Raw genomic sequence first — 16,903 nt, 5'->3', positions numbered from 1 at the left:
ATTGCTTATAAAGTGTCTTGTAATCAGTCAACAGTGAGTAGATTTCTTTCCAAACTCAAGAATACTGGTTCTGCTGATAGGAAAAAAGGAACTGACACAAATAAGTTTCTATGCCAAAACAGGACTGCATTTTGAAGTGCTTATGCCTTAAAAATCTTAAAGCTTCATCTGAGCTGAAAAGAGAATGGGAAGAACGTACAGGAGTGGTAGCAAGTACAGTAACAGTCAGAAGATGCCTCTTCAAAAATGGAGCCCGTCATCCTAAGAAGAAGCCCCTTCTCACACAAAAAATTAAAAAGGCCCGATTAATTTGGTGTAAAGAGCATATCAAATGGACCCTCGAGCAGTGGAAGTCAGTTATTTTCTCAGATGAGAAGGAATTTAACCTGCATGGCTCTGATGGGAGACAAATGATATGCCACTGACGTGAAGAATACCATCCAGACTGTATGGTGTTTACAGTGAAATTCCATACCAGCCAAATGATATGGGGGTGCATTTTGTATCACGGAGTAGGTCACCTGCAGTTCATAAAAGGTTTCATAAATGCCAATGGATTCCTGGCTATATTGGAAGGCAAATTGCTGCCAACCATTTCAGACCATTTCAACCTGCCAAGTAACTACATGACTCTGCTCCTTGTCATCGGGCGAAAAGTGTAAGTAGGCACTTCTGTAGTTACTTTAGCTTCATTTCTGAATTAGAGGTTCGACATTAATGTCTGCTAACATTGTTACAGGTGAAAAAATGGTTGGAAGAATGGTCCATTAGAACTCTTAGCTGGCGGAATCTGCAGTTGCCAGAAAGAAACCAAAGACCCTTCGTGAACTTCAGGAAGCCATAATTCGTGTTTGGGACCACGAACTATCAGTTTATTACCTTTAGAAATTGATCTTGTCAGTTCCTTGACAGTGTGCTGCTGTCATCAGGGCCAGAGGTGGTTCAACTAAATATTAGTTTGCACCTAGTGAACTTTTCATTTTGTTTTCCATTTAAAATGATAAACTGAAGCAAATTGAGGGATTCTGATAACATTTCAGCCATAATTGTCATGTTTAGCAAAACTGTTGTATAAAGGTTGCAAATGCTCATTTTGGAATGTTTTGAGAGCACCTGTCAAATATTACTTAGCTTTGCCTTAAATATTAATAAATATCTTTTGTTTATATTTCTATTTGTGATGCTAGTCATTAATGTAACATACCATCACAGAAGCCATGAGCAGTAATACAGAAAGACAAATGATACTGAAACTGAAGAATAGTGATGGTGTACTTATAAACAGCAGAGAAGGCATAATTCAAATAGCAGAAGATTACTATAGTGAATTATACGAGGAGCGAGGGAATGATGCCAGCAGTGGGGAAGATGGATTGCAAAGTAGCAACACATATGACATACCCGAAATTTTTCCTGATGAGGTAGAATATGCATTGTAGAAAATTAAGAATCAGAAAGCCCCGGGGGAAGATGAAGTTACTGTAGAGTTGTTAAAATTGGGAGGAAGAGACATAACACAAAAACTGGCAAAGCTCTTCACAAAGTGCATTAGAAAAGGTGTGACGCCTAAGCAGTGGAATAATGCAATCATAGTTTTGCTGCATAAGAAAAGAGATAAATCAGAAATTGGAAATTATAGACCAATTAGCTTGTTATCCCACATCTAAACAAGTTGTTCACAAGAGTCATTACTAAGAGATTAGAAAGAATACTTGATGAGAATCAACCGAAAGAGCAAGCTGGCTTTAGGGCAGGATTCTCAACTTTGGATCACCTTCACGTAATATCACAGCTAATGGAGAAAGCAAATGAATATAAAACACCATTATGCCTGGCATTTGTGGATTATAAAAAGGCATTTGACTCCATACAGCATAAGTCAATGTTTCGGGCACTGGAAAGACAAGGCATAGATACCCCATATATTATGATTTTGAAGAAAATATATGAGAGTGCTACCTTCTTTATTAGACGAGACAAAGACAGTAGGAAATTTAAAATCGAGAAAGGAGTTCGACAAGGAGACACGATATCTCCGAAGCTGTTTACTGCTGCCCTTGAGGAAGCTTTCAGAAGTTTATACTGGTCGCAGAAAGAAGTCAATGTGAACGGAGAGTACCTAAACCATTTACGATTTACAGATGATATTGTGGTCATAAGCCACGATCCCAAAGAATTAGAGGAAAATCTTAATCAGTTATGCACAGTTAGTAAGGATTTTGGACTAAAGATGAATATGGCTAAAACAAAAGTAATGATGAACAAGTATGCCACAGAAAGGGAAATAATGATTGAAGGAGCAGTAATTGAAAAGGTGGAGTCATATACTTATCTGGGACAAGTTATTAGCTGTAATAATGATAAATGGCTGGAAGTCAAGAGAAGAATAAATTTTGGATGGATAGCATTCAGGAAATATAGTCACATACTGAAGAGCAATATCCCAGTTTGTCTGAAACATAAAATAATGAACCAATGTATACTCCCCACCATGACTTATGGAAGTGAAACTTGGGCACTCACCAAAAGAATAGAAGAGAAACTGAGAACTACACAGTGAAGAATGGAACGAATTATATTGGGAATCAGACTGTTAGATAAGAAGAGAAATACATGGATTAGGCAGCAAACTCAAGTAAAGGACATTCTTATGAAAACTAAAGAACTAAAATGGTCTTGGGCAGGACACATAGCTCGAAGACATGATGACAGATGGACTAAGAAAATAACAGAATGGTATCCAAGAGGAGCTAGAAGAAAACCTGGAAGACAAAGGCGGAGATGGATAGATGAAATTCATCAGTTTTTGGATAGTAAATGGATGGCCAGTGCTCAAAACAGAAGGAACTGGAAAGTTGCTGGAGAGGCCTTCATCCTGCAGTGGATTGAAAATGGCTGATGATGATGACCATCATGTGAAATTCTTTGGTGATGCACTTTCTTTGAACACCAGTGTAAACCTGTTAAAATAAAAGTTTCTGCGTATTATGTGTCCGAAGTAATGAACTAAGTGATGTCCCTTTCTACCAAAGGTTGCTCACCGATTTCCTTTTTGATTCACCTGGAATCAGTGGTTCAGATTCAAGAAAAATTGAAGAAAGCATACCAACAGCACATTATCGATATAAACACTGTTAGATGGCTTGCATCATCGGTTTTAAAGGAGAACTTGTTGACCTGTGTGGCCAGCCAAAGAGCAGAAGACCAAAGTCTGTGTGAATTGAAGAAAACACCCTAAGAGTTTGGGTGAAATGACTGAGAAAGACAGGAAAATAACCACATATACAATGATGCAAGTACTAGGAAGTTGATATGAAGAGAATATTGATCATTTTAGACACAATAGATTATAAGAAAATGCATATCCAAACTGTTAAAACGAGAAATGAAATTTTGCAGGCAAGGAAGATGTTTTTAGAGGCTTGATAGGAGGTTAAAAGACCTGAATGTTCCTAAATGCTCTTAAATTTTTTTCCTGATTTTTTTAAAACATATTTAACATTAGTAGTGGCAAATTATGCAAGAAACAAGGCATTAGCCAAAAAAAAAAAAAAAAAAAAACCCCACCTCCCATTTTATCTATTCATTACCTCCATTAGTTTGTCTAGTTCTTTCTTGAATTTATTTAAGCTATCAACTTCCAAAACAACAGATGGAAGGTTGTTCCAGCAATCAACCTCCCGGCTGGCCTGGAAGGGGCATACTTCCATGCATCTATTATACAACCATCCTTCCTGAATTTGAATTTGTTCCCCCCCATGTGCATAGTCTGAGCAAGAAGAAGAATCCCACCAGCATTGAGCTTCCTCAATATATTCAAAGCTTTAAACACCTTACAGATGCCTAATTATCTATCTAGTATTCTGCATATCTGATCTGCAGTCGTCTTTCAGTTTGAATTTGTGCCTCCTCGTGTGTAGTCTGAGCAAGAGGAAGGATCCCATCAGTATTGAGCTTGATCAATCCATTCAAATCCTTAAACACCTCGATCAAATCTCTCACGGGTGCCTAATCTGCAGACGCTGCAGTTTGCAGAACTGAAGCTTTTCCTGGTAAGAGCACCCCTTTGTTCCCCTCACCAATCTTATTGCCTTTCTCTCTACTTGTTCCATCAGTTCTACATAATTCCTAAAATGAGGTCTCCAGACCTGTATGCAGTACTCAAGATGTGGCTTGACCATTGCTTTATACAATGGAATAACACCTCCTTATCCTTGATAGCAAAATTCCTACATATCATTGACAAAAACCCTATGAGTGGTCCTGGTAGCAGCCAGTCTGTGCATTGCCTAGGAAACTTCATGTCCGACTGCACAATTACGACCAGGTCTTTTTCATTTTCCCCTACTTTGAGGCTACTGCTACCCATATGCCATACTTTGCATTTGTCAGTGTTAAATTTCAAATGCCATTGCTCAGTCCAACTGTCTAACTTTTCTAAGATTCATGGCTCTGTAACTTTAATGTTTAAATTTAGACTGAATATAACTTATTTTGTTTATTTTTAACTTCTGAGAAGGTTCTCCAGAGTGAAATTGTAAAGTTTGGTTTTATTTAGTGTAAATTTCACTACCATTTTTTAAAATTAATATGTAAATTCCCTTAACTTTTATTAAATGCAGCTCCAGAATTATTCAGTGAAGTGTTTTATTCATTCCTGTAAAAATTGAAAATCAGTTTTCTTTTTCTACATTCTGAATGAGTAAAAAATATTAGACATTAACTGTGTGCAATATATTTACATTTTTTGGCTGACTTGAAATAAATATCACATATTATTGTATTAGAATTAAATTTGGTAATAAATTAGTTGAAAGATTATAAAAGAATGTGCTTTGGGAACTATAGCTATATAATTTTTAAGTGATGGACATAATTGAGTGATTAGTAGTTACTAACTACTAATCATTTGATTATATTATTCAAATGATATAATTTGATTGTATCACTTTTATGGTGTAATCAAATGATTTTCCATAATCAGATGAATCATTTGAATGTTATGGATAAAATCAAAATAATTGAAATATTTGACTATGGCCTGTTGATTATGCCCATCACTATTTGTAATTCTCAGTTTGATAAAGATATTTTGCTGATAAATTGCAATGAATCCAGCTGTAATTGGTGAGGAAAAAAAAAAAAAATTATATTCGTAGATTGAACATAAGCAGAAACTTGTTCTTGTACCATCAGTACGGCAATGCCTGCAAGATTTGGCATTAGCAGTGTCTTCTAGTCAACCAGTGCTCCTTCAAGGTCCGGTAGGATGTGGAAAGACAGCCCTCATAGAGTATATGGCTGAAGTAACTGGAAGGCATGGGCCACCTCACTTTCTTAAGGTTCAGTTAGGTGATCATATGGACAGTAAGGTAACCACACAAATTTTGATTACTTAGCAGCTTTTATAATATATTTAGGTTATAAAATTTAGTTCTTTATAATTTGTTTAGTATTGCATGGGTTCCTAAATTAACATTTTTAAAAATTTTCTTATTTTAATTTGCACTCTAACCAGGCATGCAGTGAGAGGAGTTCACGTCTCTCTCTCTCTCTAGATAGATAGAAATCCAAAATGATATACAGGTATGCACCGGTTATAGTGATCACATTTGCAAGCGAAAATTGACGAATATTATCCACAGGCTATAAAAATAAAGATATATAAAGCACAAATTTACACTTTATTATCAATTAAAAAAGATAAAGTGTAGCCATTATCAACCCACTGCAGCATGGAAGCCTCCTCAACAATTCATGCTGATGCGTGAAAATCAGAAGAATATTTTCCGTGGGTTAGCAAAATAAAAATAAATTTATACTTATGTACAAAGTTTAATTAATATACATATTAATTAAACAACACTTTTTAATATGATTATAATTTTAAATATTCATTTAGTTTAGATTGCTTTAAATTATCACTACAAATTCTGTTTATAGATTTTTCAGTATTATATAACAGTCTATATTCACGATTACTTGCACCAGTTTCTTCCAATGCTGTCCTCAGGACAGCTATAGCTTCATGAGTATGCTGTTTTGTAACTGGAATTCATTCGGGTTCATTTTCGTTTTTGTCCTCCTTGGCAAAATTATCAGTAACAGACTGGGCAATTTCTTCTTCTGTTAAAGCTGCAGTAACTACCTGTTTACTGCAAATTGTTGTTATTGTTTTATGGTTGTGACCTTCAGAAATGTGCTTTAGAAAAATATCACAGGGGCGTTCAAAATTGATTCCTATAACCGAAGATGTAATTCTAATAAATGATGAAAGTGTAGTGTATTTTATTGATTTAAATCGGTTCTTTGAAATTTGATTCTCTAAAGCAGCTGATTCTAATAACCAGCGATCACTATAAACGGCACTTACTGTATATATTCATCATTCTGCATTAATGATAGAACACCTTGTGAACAAAATTCAGCTTGTTTAAAAAAACTAAAGTACAATTTAAACACTAATACAACATCCATTAATGAGACTGATCTGCATTTACATCAATTATAACCACTACCTGAATAGATAACTGCAAACGATTCAGATTAAGATTCATAGACCACAGCCTACCATAATAAACTGGAGATGTGAAAACCGTTTATTTTAAATTATTTTAAATGGGTCATATGACATTGGCAAGTGTGAGGACAAGTTGTGCTTTATACTTTAACCTAAGTGTATTTAATCTGACATGCATGAACTTAAACACGTCAATTTTTGAAAAACTTGCAGACCTTAACAGGTTGATTAGGTTGCACCCCCATAGCAAAACTACATTCCATCATGCAAGAAGTTTAACAGGTTAATCCAGTAGTTTTCAACCGGGGTGCCGACCTTAGGATGCTGCAACAACATTCCAGTTGCCACGCAATGGGTCCACCACAGCCAATCCATCGACGCCCAAAATGCCTGTTCAAATGGTCACGAACACACTTTCCATAACGGGCAGGTGCCCCATAATGTTGAAACCAAATGTTGCATCTCACATTTGCTAGAACATCGTCAAGTAACCCTGGTAGAACTTGTTCAAGAAAGATCCGATATTTAGTGGAGTTCATGTGGGATGGTAACAGGTATGGGCCGACTAAGCAGTCACTGACCATACCTGCCCATACATTTATGGCGAAGCAATGTTGTGCCGCATGGGGGCGCACACCATGTGGGTTGTCGTGAGCCCACACGAGCATTGTGCTGATTGAATAAGCCTTCCCGAGTGAAATAAGCCTCTTCAGTGAACAAAACATAGGCTGGAAAATTCAAGTCTTGAACACTTTCTTGGAGAAACCACTGTGCAAAAGCCACACGTGCAGGATGATCTTTGGGAGCAGTAACTGAATCCTTTGGAGATGAAAGGAGTGTAAGGAATCGTCGTGCCAGACATGCTGTACACTGTAACGAGACACTCCTAAGGCAGAGGCAGTGGCATGTGTGCTGGTAGTAGGATTATTTTGGACGGCATTCAACACACTTTCTTCCATGGCGGGAGTTCACGTCGAACGTGGTCTGCCCGCACTACTCCTGTTACCTCTAAATGACCCATAATCGCACAAATTTTGATGCACTTGTGCAAACAAACGGTGATCCAGTATATGTCTGTCTGGGAAGCGTTCTCCATAAATTCGTTGAGCAGCTTGTCCATTGCCCTCTGCTAATCCATACACTAGGTGCATGTCTGCCAGCTCACAGTTCGTATATCGATGCATGCTCTTCGTGCGGCAGCTACTGCTTGAATCAGTAAACCAGAAATTTTCCCTCTCTCAAACTGATGGACAGCGCCGTCTACCGACTTATGGTGACGTTTCCGGTTATGGGTTCCTATGCAATTCACATTCCTTTGGATTTTACCTACCTCCTCTAAACGTTTGTACCAATATTTTTGAGACACCCTGTATATATAATTTGTATTATGAATTGTAATTTTGTTTATAGTTATATTATTATCATAACTAATATATAACATATTTTTTAAATATTATATATATATATACACACAGATAGAGAATCAGACCTGACAGAAAATTGAGTAGGGGTGCCACAAAATAAAATAAATTACTTAGGGGTGTCGTTATTAAAAAAAAACATTTAAAACCACTGGGTTAATCCGTTGTACACACACACACACACACACACACACACACACACACACACACACACACACACACACACACACACACACACACACACACACACACACACACACACTTCAAAAAAACTCCATTTTCATATATGCTGATACCTATAACATAAAAACTTTTTTGCTTGAATTTTCAAATGAATAATGTTCAGTTGCTCACATGCAGATACTCAGAAGAATCTGCATGAGAGCAAACATCATCAGCTGTCTTACCATATATAGGTAGCCCTCGATTTATGCCGTTGTTAGGTTCCTTGGGGGACAGGTGCAAATGGAACCCTTATGGAGTCAATGGGAAATCACAGGGTTAGGTTCCGGGCACCAAAAATTTTACCTACCCTTTTCAATACTGGTATATTTAAAGCAAAGAAATAAACTTTTTTAATTTAAAAAAATGTTTTATTTTTAACCTTCATAAATATAGTAAGTACGTACATGTAAATAAAAAATAAATTAATTACATACATAAAACATTTTTACAGTGGTGTAATGTCAAAGTTTTAGTTGGCTCTTGAAGGTCCTGGTTGAGGATCTGCTGTTGACGGCCCTGATTGAGAAGATTGCCTTTTTTTGAAGAAAGGATCAAGTGTTGATTGTCTGGATTTCTTCCTTTCTTTAAGAATTTCAAAATATGGGCTCAGGGTTGATATGACACTCCTTTTAACTGTGGCACTCCTCTCCCAGTCATGATCAATGTCACAGAGCTCATTATTGAGTGACTCTACACCTATAAGGAACCTTTATAGATCACTGGTCTTCATAATTTTTAGAGGAGTGTCTTCCTCTGTCTCTTCCTCCTGCTGTTGGCTAAGTTTTGCAGCTAACTCTTCAAGGTCTTCATTTGTAAGAGTCTCTGCATGACTCTTCGAAGGATTCAAGCCTCAACAGATTGTTGAGGCTTGAAGCCAACATTGGCTTCAATTTTAAATTGCCTGACACATTTTCTCCCAACAACAGTGTCGGCCTGTCTTTTGATGCTTTAAATTCAGGAGCCGTCTTTTCTTTATGGGCAATGAAGGTTCTTAAGGGCAATTTTTTTCCAATAAAGGCCCATTTCATCAACATTGAAGATGAGATCTGAAGGGTAATCACCCTCCTGTACTACGGCCTGAAACTCTGCAGGGAATGCGGCAGCTGCCTCAACATCTGCACTTGCTGCCTTGCCAGTAATTTTCACACTTCTGCATTTGGTTCTTGCTTTAAATCTCATGAACCATCCCTTGCTATCCAAAAATATTTCATTGCACTGACTTTCCTTCTTTAAGTCTTCAAAAATTGACTTAGCCTTTTCAGTTATTACAGCTTGGGTCAAGGGAATGTTTTTTTGGTTCAAATCATTGACCCAAATAGTCAGCAATTGCTCCATTTTTTCCAAAAGCTTATTTCTACACAAGTTATGTAACTAACTTGTGTAGCACTTACTCTTGTAGCACTTTGAATCAATTGTTTTATTTTATCAGCATTCTTCATAATTGTAGTAACAGTCAATGGAGGCATATTCATAGCTCTACACACATTAGGGCATCTTTCACCAGCTTCCATCCTACTAATAACCTCCATCTTATTTTCAAGGTAATAGATTGACTTGCCTTTTTCATGGTTTCATTTTCACTAGTATTCATTGAAGTTCTTTTACCAGACATGGCTTCTCTTTATTCTAATTAAATTAAAAACTTAATAACACGACTGGCAAAAACTGCACACTGATATCACTACTATTAATGATTATGTATTTAACTTATTAATAGCACAATTAGTAATAAATTTCCAACACGTGTACATGGCGCAAACAACCAACTGAATGCTTTACCTCCCACTTCCACAAGTGGCTACTTTGAGGGCCGGAAGTTTTCTTGTCTCTGATACAGACGCACTAATTGCTGATTAGTTCAATTGTTCTTGATCATGTGAACAGTGCATGATACATAGTACAGTACGATGCTCATAAATTTTGTCTGACAATTTTAAACTTTCAATTTATAAAAAAAATTGTAAAAATAAATAAATAAAAATAAAAATGGCCTTCTGGTTAGTGACCGGCGCAGAATGAGGGCTACCTGTATACTCATCAGGGCTTGACAAACCCAGTCAGATTTCTTGCATGTCAGTCTAGTGGCTGAATAAGTTCTATTTTTTAATTGCTATAGTCTGCATCTTAATCTTGCCAAGGATTGGCAAAATTTTCAACAAAGGTGCAGTACAGTGGACTCTTAGCACAGATGCTAAGCTACAGTCAAACTTAGTTATAACAAGCACTGTGGGACTGGATAGTTAGTTTTGCTTGATATAGCTATTATTCATAATACCCATGAACATAAAAAACATGCATGTATTAAATATTAATGTCATAGTAAAGGTTGAATAAGTAAGTATAGATAGATAAATAAAAGTAAATAAATAAAAATTTTAAAAATTAAATAAGCAAATAAAAAAAGGTACTTACGGATATATTATTAAACACTCCCTTTTTACAAAGATAATTTTAAAGTGTGGCATATTTTGTTGATTTCAATTTGTGATCTCTAGGGATTTCTTTTAATATGCCTAGGGCATTAAAACCAACATCAGAAGTGTAAATTCAGTTAGTCTCCATGGCATCTTGAGCTTGCAAGCAAGTTGGCATGAATTTTGTAGTGATTGCATTTTCAACGAATTCAGTGTTGTCTCCATCACTGTCTTCTTTGTTTAGTAGAGTCTCTGTTATGTCACTCTCCACAGGAATTCCAGAAGTTAGAAGATTGTCATCCATATGAATGAAGTCATCAAGTGTCATTTAAATGTTCAAAATTTATAATTGTTTTGTTTCAGCAATTCTGATAGAGGTAGTAGATTGTCTTCATTGACTTTTTTGATTACTACTGCAAAATTCTCCTGATGATAAACCAGATTTACAGAAATAATAGTATTCGATCCATCTTTCATCAAACAATTTTAATCCAGTACAGAAACACTCATAAAAATCCTCATTCTCATTGATCAATCATTGGACAACCAAGAATTGCCTGAAATAACCCTTGTAGCTTTTAATAATGCTCACATCTATTGGCTGCAAAACAAAGGTTGCATTTGAAGGCAGAAATAGTTTTGTGTTAGATAAATCCTGCACCTGAAGATGCACTAGACAGTTATGTATCAGTAATAAAATTTTTCTTTTCTTTTTCTTTGCCCCCTCCCCCTCTTAACTCAGTATTATGCTTACATATTGCTGAAAAATATCAGAAGTTATCCATTAGCTTATCCATCTTATTAGCCGCATACTCAGTGGGGAGCTTCTAAATTTTTCAAACAGCATGGTTTCTGTGATTTCCCAATTACAAAAAGTTTTTTTATCAGTTACAATCATGTTCACACACGCAATAAAACTGTTATGAGGTTCTTAGGTCTTTTGGCCACTAACACATTTTTCACCTTTAAATTTAAAAGTTGCATTAGGTCATATTATGGACTACTATGGTTTTGTTTGCATTATAGATATCTTCTATCTTGTAATCTTTTATATCCTGCCCAGAAATTTTTCACCTATTCACCTGCTGTTTTATAATCTGTTTTTAGGGTTTCTCCGCTGACTATCACATAAATATTGTTACGTTGATGTTTAAAGTGATCAATCCATCTTTTGTTATACAGTAAACCCCCACTATTCGCTGGGTTACTTTCCTGAGAAATGCCGTGAATACTGAATTATGGCTCCCATAGTAATAAAAGGGTTCCGTTCCAAAGTATGAAATATATAAGAAAAACTAGTCTAGAATTTTGTCTATGTATGTATTATATTTACCTTTATAATATGACTATGTACATAGACAGTACATAGTGAAATGCAAGCATATGGCATTGAAATGAAAATAAGAAACAATTTAATATTAAATGTAATATTTATTAGAAATTTCAAACAAATCTTTCAAACCAGAACCTTTGCTAACTAAAAAACTTATCCCGTCAGTGCTGTCACCTGTTTTGCTAAAGTGTTGATAAAGGAGTTCTGCCTTTTCACGAATGATGAGTGAACTTAACGGAATTTTATTTTGAGTTCAGTTTTCTATCCACAGATTTAAAGCTTTTTCCTGGCGCCTCCGTAGCCAGGTGGGCAGGAGCAGCAGTGCGCAGCACACGCTTCTTGATTAGACCGGGGTTCGAGCCAGTGACCACCAAATAAGGAGGATGTAGAAAGGTCAGGGAATAACCACCGCATATCCCTGGAGCAATATGGCCTTAGTTGCTAATGCTCCTAAAAACCAAATAACAAACAACAACAACAAAGCCTTTTCCATTTTTTCTAATTTAACATCACGAGTTACAGAGCAAATTTTGAAGCAATTAACATGTTTTCACGGACACTACGGCGAATTTTTACTTCCGATTTCTTGATTGATCGTACCGTTGACTCATTGATTTTATAATGTTTTGCCACTGAGGAGACACTTTCACAATTAGAAATTTTGCCTAATAACTTAATTTTATTTGCTAATGTCATCATCTTCTTTGATCTTTTCACATTTCCCTTGTTATTTGTAGCCGTATTTTTGTACGGGTAAAAAGAATTTGTGCACAATAAAGTGACTTTCTTCCATTAACACACTCGAAAAAGTCTGTTTTACACTGCAAAACAGTATAGATTTATCACTTTTGTAAGCATATCAATTTATAAGCAAATGACGAAACTTTCCATGACAAGCGCATAACACATGCTGAACAAGGATTAGTGAGAAACATCCATGCTCGTGATTTTGTCACCCCTCTCCCCCCACCCACTGAGCGCTGTTTTGACCGGGAAAGATAATTTTAGCCACACTCATGTTTTTTTATGGCGGAAAATGTTCACGGCGCTTTAAAATTCACAGTTTTTTTAGGTTTCATTTTATAATAAATCAGCAACTGCAAATATGCGAAACTGCGAATATAGATACCGCTAATAGTGGGGTTTTATTGTATATGTAATTCTCATGTCTTAATTGTTTTGCAAGTTTTTCTGCTTGTACCTTTAAAATGGGCTATTAATTGGGAAACCAGGATTCCTTTGTGCATTAAACCGTTCCATCAGTGTTGGATTGACATCATCCAAGTCACATTTCCTCATTGACTTGTTTGTAATAAGATTGTTTTTTAGTATAGATAAAACTGTTTCTTTGTTTTATCATAAAGTTGAAATGGTAGATATTGGTAAATTTTTTGCACACATCAACATTTTTTTTTATCACTTTCTTACTCAAATGATGATCGCAACCTTTTCACAAATAGACAGACATTTTCTTTTATTTGAAGGGAAAAATCGCAACTATTTTTGTCACTGACACTACAGATTTTTGTTAAAACACAGTACTATATGTGATGCCTCTAAATGCTATGGCTAGTTTGATTCCCACTAATGCTCATTGGACCCATTGGCTTTTGTTGTTCCCTATATCGTTGAAAAGGATGTTATGTGCTGTTGTTTAAGTTTATAACTGATCAGCTGACGAATATGGTAGCTGGTTCCCTTCTCAGGGACAGATTTTTACTGTTATGAGTTTCCTGCATGCAGTTAACATCTCTAAGTAAATGAGGGAATTTCTCCCCTATCTTTAAATTATCATTTTAAAGGTAGGGGAGAAACTGACACCTGCAATAATTACTCTTGGATAAGTCTGTTTTATAAAATTTAATGGTCTAAATTGAGGGAGTATATGCAGTAAGAAAACATGGTAGCTCAGTATTCTGTACTTTGGAAATGAGCCTACTAAATTTGCTTGATATAGCTGTGAAACATCTTGATATACCCATTAAGCATGCTTGATATATTCATGTAGCATACTCATTATATATGTGAAATTTTTATACAAAGATACAAATATACTATCTCCAATTTAAGCTTACAAAACTTAAATTGGGAATAATATTTGCTTACTATGACCTCATTATATCCATGTTCATTATAACCGAGTTCAACTGTATTGACTATTATTCTTTTTTCTCGTATTTCTTCAATCTGTTGATGGAAGGAATGTGAGGAAGAATAATAGTCCAACCAATCATATCCAGCTATTCTTTTGAATAGCATGTAAACAGGTGCATTGTTAGCTTTCCTGGTGTCTTTGACCTTGAATGCATATTCTAATTTAATTACCAAGTTAGCATAGTATTGTTCATTTATAGTTTGTTCTTTTGGAAAATAATCTATCATTATTATCCATTTTGAATCCCAAAAGAAAGATGCATGATAGTGGGAATGACATGACCTTCTTTAGAGGTGGTGAATCAGCTGCCTCCATTGTCTTGATTGCAGTTTTGACTCTGGTTGGTAGTAATGAAGCCATGTTTCATTTCTATTTAAATATCTGACCAGAAAGTTTTAAGGGTCTGCTTGATAATGAGCAAAAAGTTGCTTTGAAGTTTTGTCTTTAAAGAAATTTTTCATCAGGTGTCAAAAAAGCAGGGGGAACCCACATACAGAAACTTTTGTGATATCCAATTCATTTGACAGATTGTTTTGCACTTGTTCAGTTGACATGCCTTTAGCATAGTTTTCTGGGTTTATGAATAGAGAAACTACCTATCTGACTTGATTTGACCTCTTTCTATATAACATAATTTTTTTTTTCCTTTTTGCATAAAAAAGTGGAACTATGTTAAAATATGACTTTTTTAAAAATCTTTGCAAATTTCTTCTTATTTTTATTAACAGATATGTTCATAATATTCAATTTATTGCTTAGTTAAAAAGCAGACTTCATTTTGCAGGTTTTTCATTTTCAACACAAGGCCTTACAGATATGTCCCCAGGGATGGTACCCTCTTGTCAATTTAGAAAGCAATAAAGATTAATAGATTTTTTTTTCAAAGAAATATACATACAGGTGGCAGCACCTGTTATTTGCATTGCCAGTGTTCTAGAAATACATACCCTACCTAGTTAGTAAATTAGTCAATAATTTCTTGTCAGTCACAATTATTAAAGATGTGAGAGATGAGTAGAGACAATGTGTGATGGACATCAAAACAGATCGATGGATGGTGAACTGACCAGTATTTTGCGATAAATTTACTACTCGTGTTTTTATACATTTGATTAAAAAGAAAAGTGTTAGCACAGTTCTACCACGGTTGTGCCATTGAGGTGATTTGTGTGCAGATATGATTTTAACTTCAAATATTTAACAAATTCATTGCAGAGGCTGTATGATTTCATGAATTACACTAATCTGCATTATGAAAAAAATTCACTGATGCTTATTTCAAAAATGACTTCCGTTTTTTTTCCATTGTGTTAAGTTTCTTCAAAAATCAAGAAATAAAATTTAATTTTTCACAAATTTTGATTAATTTTGGCAGAATTTCTGCACTGAAATTATAATGAAATGCTACTTTTAGCAGACTTTTATATTTAAATACCTGTTAAAAACACTATTAAAAAGGGCAACTTGGTGAAAGTTCTACTAAATACTCACCTCTCATTTTAAAAACTGATCTACAATGGGTCAAATTTTCATTCTTTTGATTTTCTTGCAGATCTTTCTACTTTATGTAAAGTCCCTCTTCAGCATCCAGCAATAGTCAGGCATTATGTTGGCATTCCACCTCCCCTGGTACCTCATCTCCATGTCTTTAATGTCCTGGTGAAAACTCTCACCCTGTTCTTCACTAATGATTCATAGATTTTTCTGGGTAGTGATCAATGTGGGAGTGTAAAAAATGTACTTTGTCCCTCATGTGCAGCCCAGCTTCTTGTAGTTTGACACCTTGTTCCCTAAGAAGTCCTCAATAACAGACATGAGGCTAATCCATGAGAAACCATAATAATAACTTTTATTCTTAGTTCCCTCAAAATCTCGGTCCCCCATCAGTTTGCAAATTTGAGGTCCATCAAAAATACATTGTTTTAGCTTCTCTTGCATTATCGATGGGAATTTAATACAAAGTAATTGAAGCAGGGAAGGCAGTTGAAGAAAAAGCTTTATCTTCCTGAGGTAAAGCTTTCACAAACTGTTTCATAAAATCCAGTTTTTAATGTGCAAGGGTATAAAGAGGACAGTTTTGGAGTCTACAAATGGGTTTTGAACTATGTTCTTTGAACAAGGCAACAAACAGCCCTTAATATCCCAGTGCATATGCCTTGTCTGACCATCCCACTCATGCAAAAAGTAAGGCATTTTGTGTAGCCAAGTTGCTGTCTAAGTAACATGCCTATCACTGTAAAGGCAGCACAGACAGACCAACTTCTTCAAGTCTAAGGAACATGCCTATCACTTTAAAGTCAGTACATACCAACCAGCTGTGTTTCTTTCAAATGCACAGTGTGAGCTATTGGAGTTGATCTGTATTTATTTCCATTGTGGAAAAACACCTTTTGAGACTCCTGTTTGATGAATCAGTAAAAGGTTCCTGCCATGTAGGATTGTAAATAATTCCTAAATAGTTCATTTAGTCATTTATATTACCGGAAAAAAAAAACACAGAAATGTCTTTCGAAAAGTAGGGGACTAGTTCTCATTCTCTGTGTCTGTACCACGAGAAAAATGGCCCATGTGCTTGAAGATTTTTTGACTTAAGTTTAGAATCAGGGAGTTTTGCAGATTCCTTTATAGTAATAAAGGAATCTGCAATTCCTCTTACCAGATCATTGAGTTCATGCTGTGAAAACAGTTGAGGGCTCATCTTTTTCTCTGGGCATTTAGACATGTTTCATCCAGAGAAGCTTCACTTTTGGCACTCTCTGCTGCTAGTCTCCAGTAAAACAGGCAGCAAAGCCTTTGCAATATTTTTGAATGCCCTAGGCTTTTCACTACAGTAAA

The 16,903-nt window shown here is 35.6% G+C and overlaps 1 protein-coding gene across 1 annotated transcript in view; it reads left to right on the top strand.

Moving 5' to 3' along the window:
• Nucleotides 1-16,903, top strand: part of LOC150081532 (midasin) — a 1,449,634-nt gene that overhangs the window by 93,148 nt on the left and 1,339,583 nt on the right. Inside the window, exon 7 of the mRNA XM_090380238.1 lies at nucleotides 5,160-5,372. Within this exon, the coding sequence (XP_090236364.1) occupies nucleotides 5,160-5,372 (213 nt within the window). The remainder of the gene's footprint in view (nucleotides 1-5,159; nucleotides 5,373-16,903) is intronic.

Source organism: Mastigoproctus giganteus, chromosome 8, assembly GCF_048544385.1.
Source record: "Mastigoproctus giganteus isolate SK-2022 chromosome 8, ASM4854438v1, whole genome shotgun sequence".
NCBI classification, from domain to species: Eukaryota; Metazoa; Arthropoda; class Arachnida; order Uropygi; family Thelyphonidae; genus Mastigoproctus; species Mastigoproctus giganteus.
This window is presented reverse-complemented; position numbering and strand designations above follow the sequence as displayed.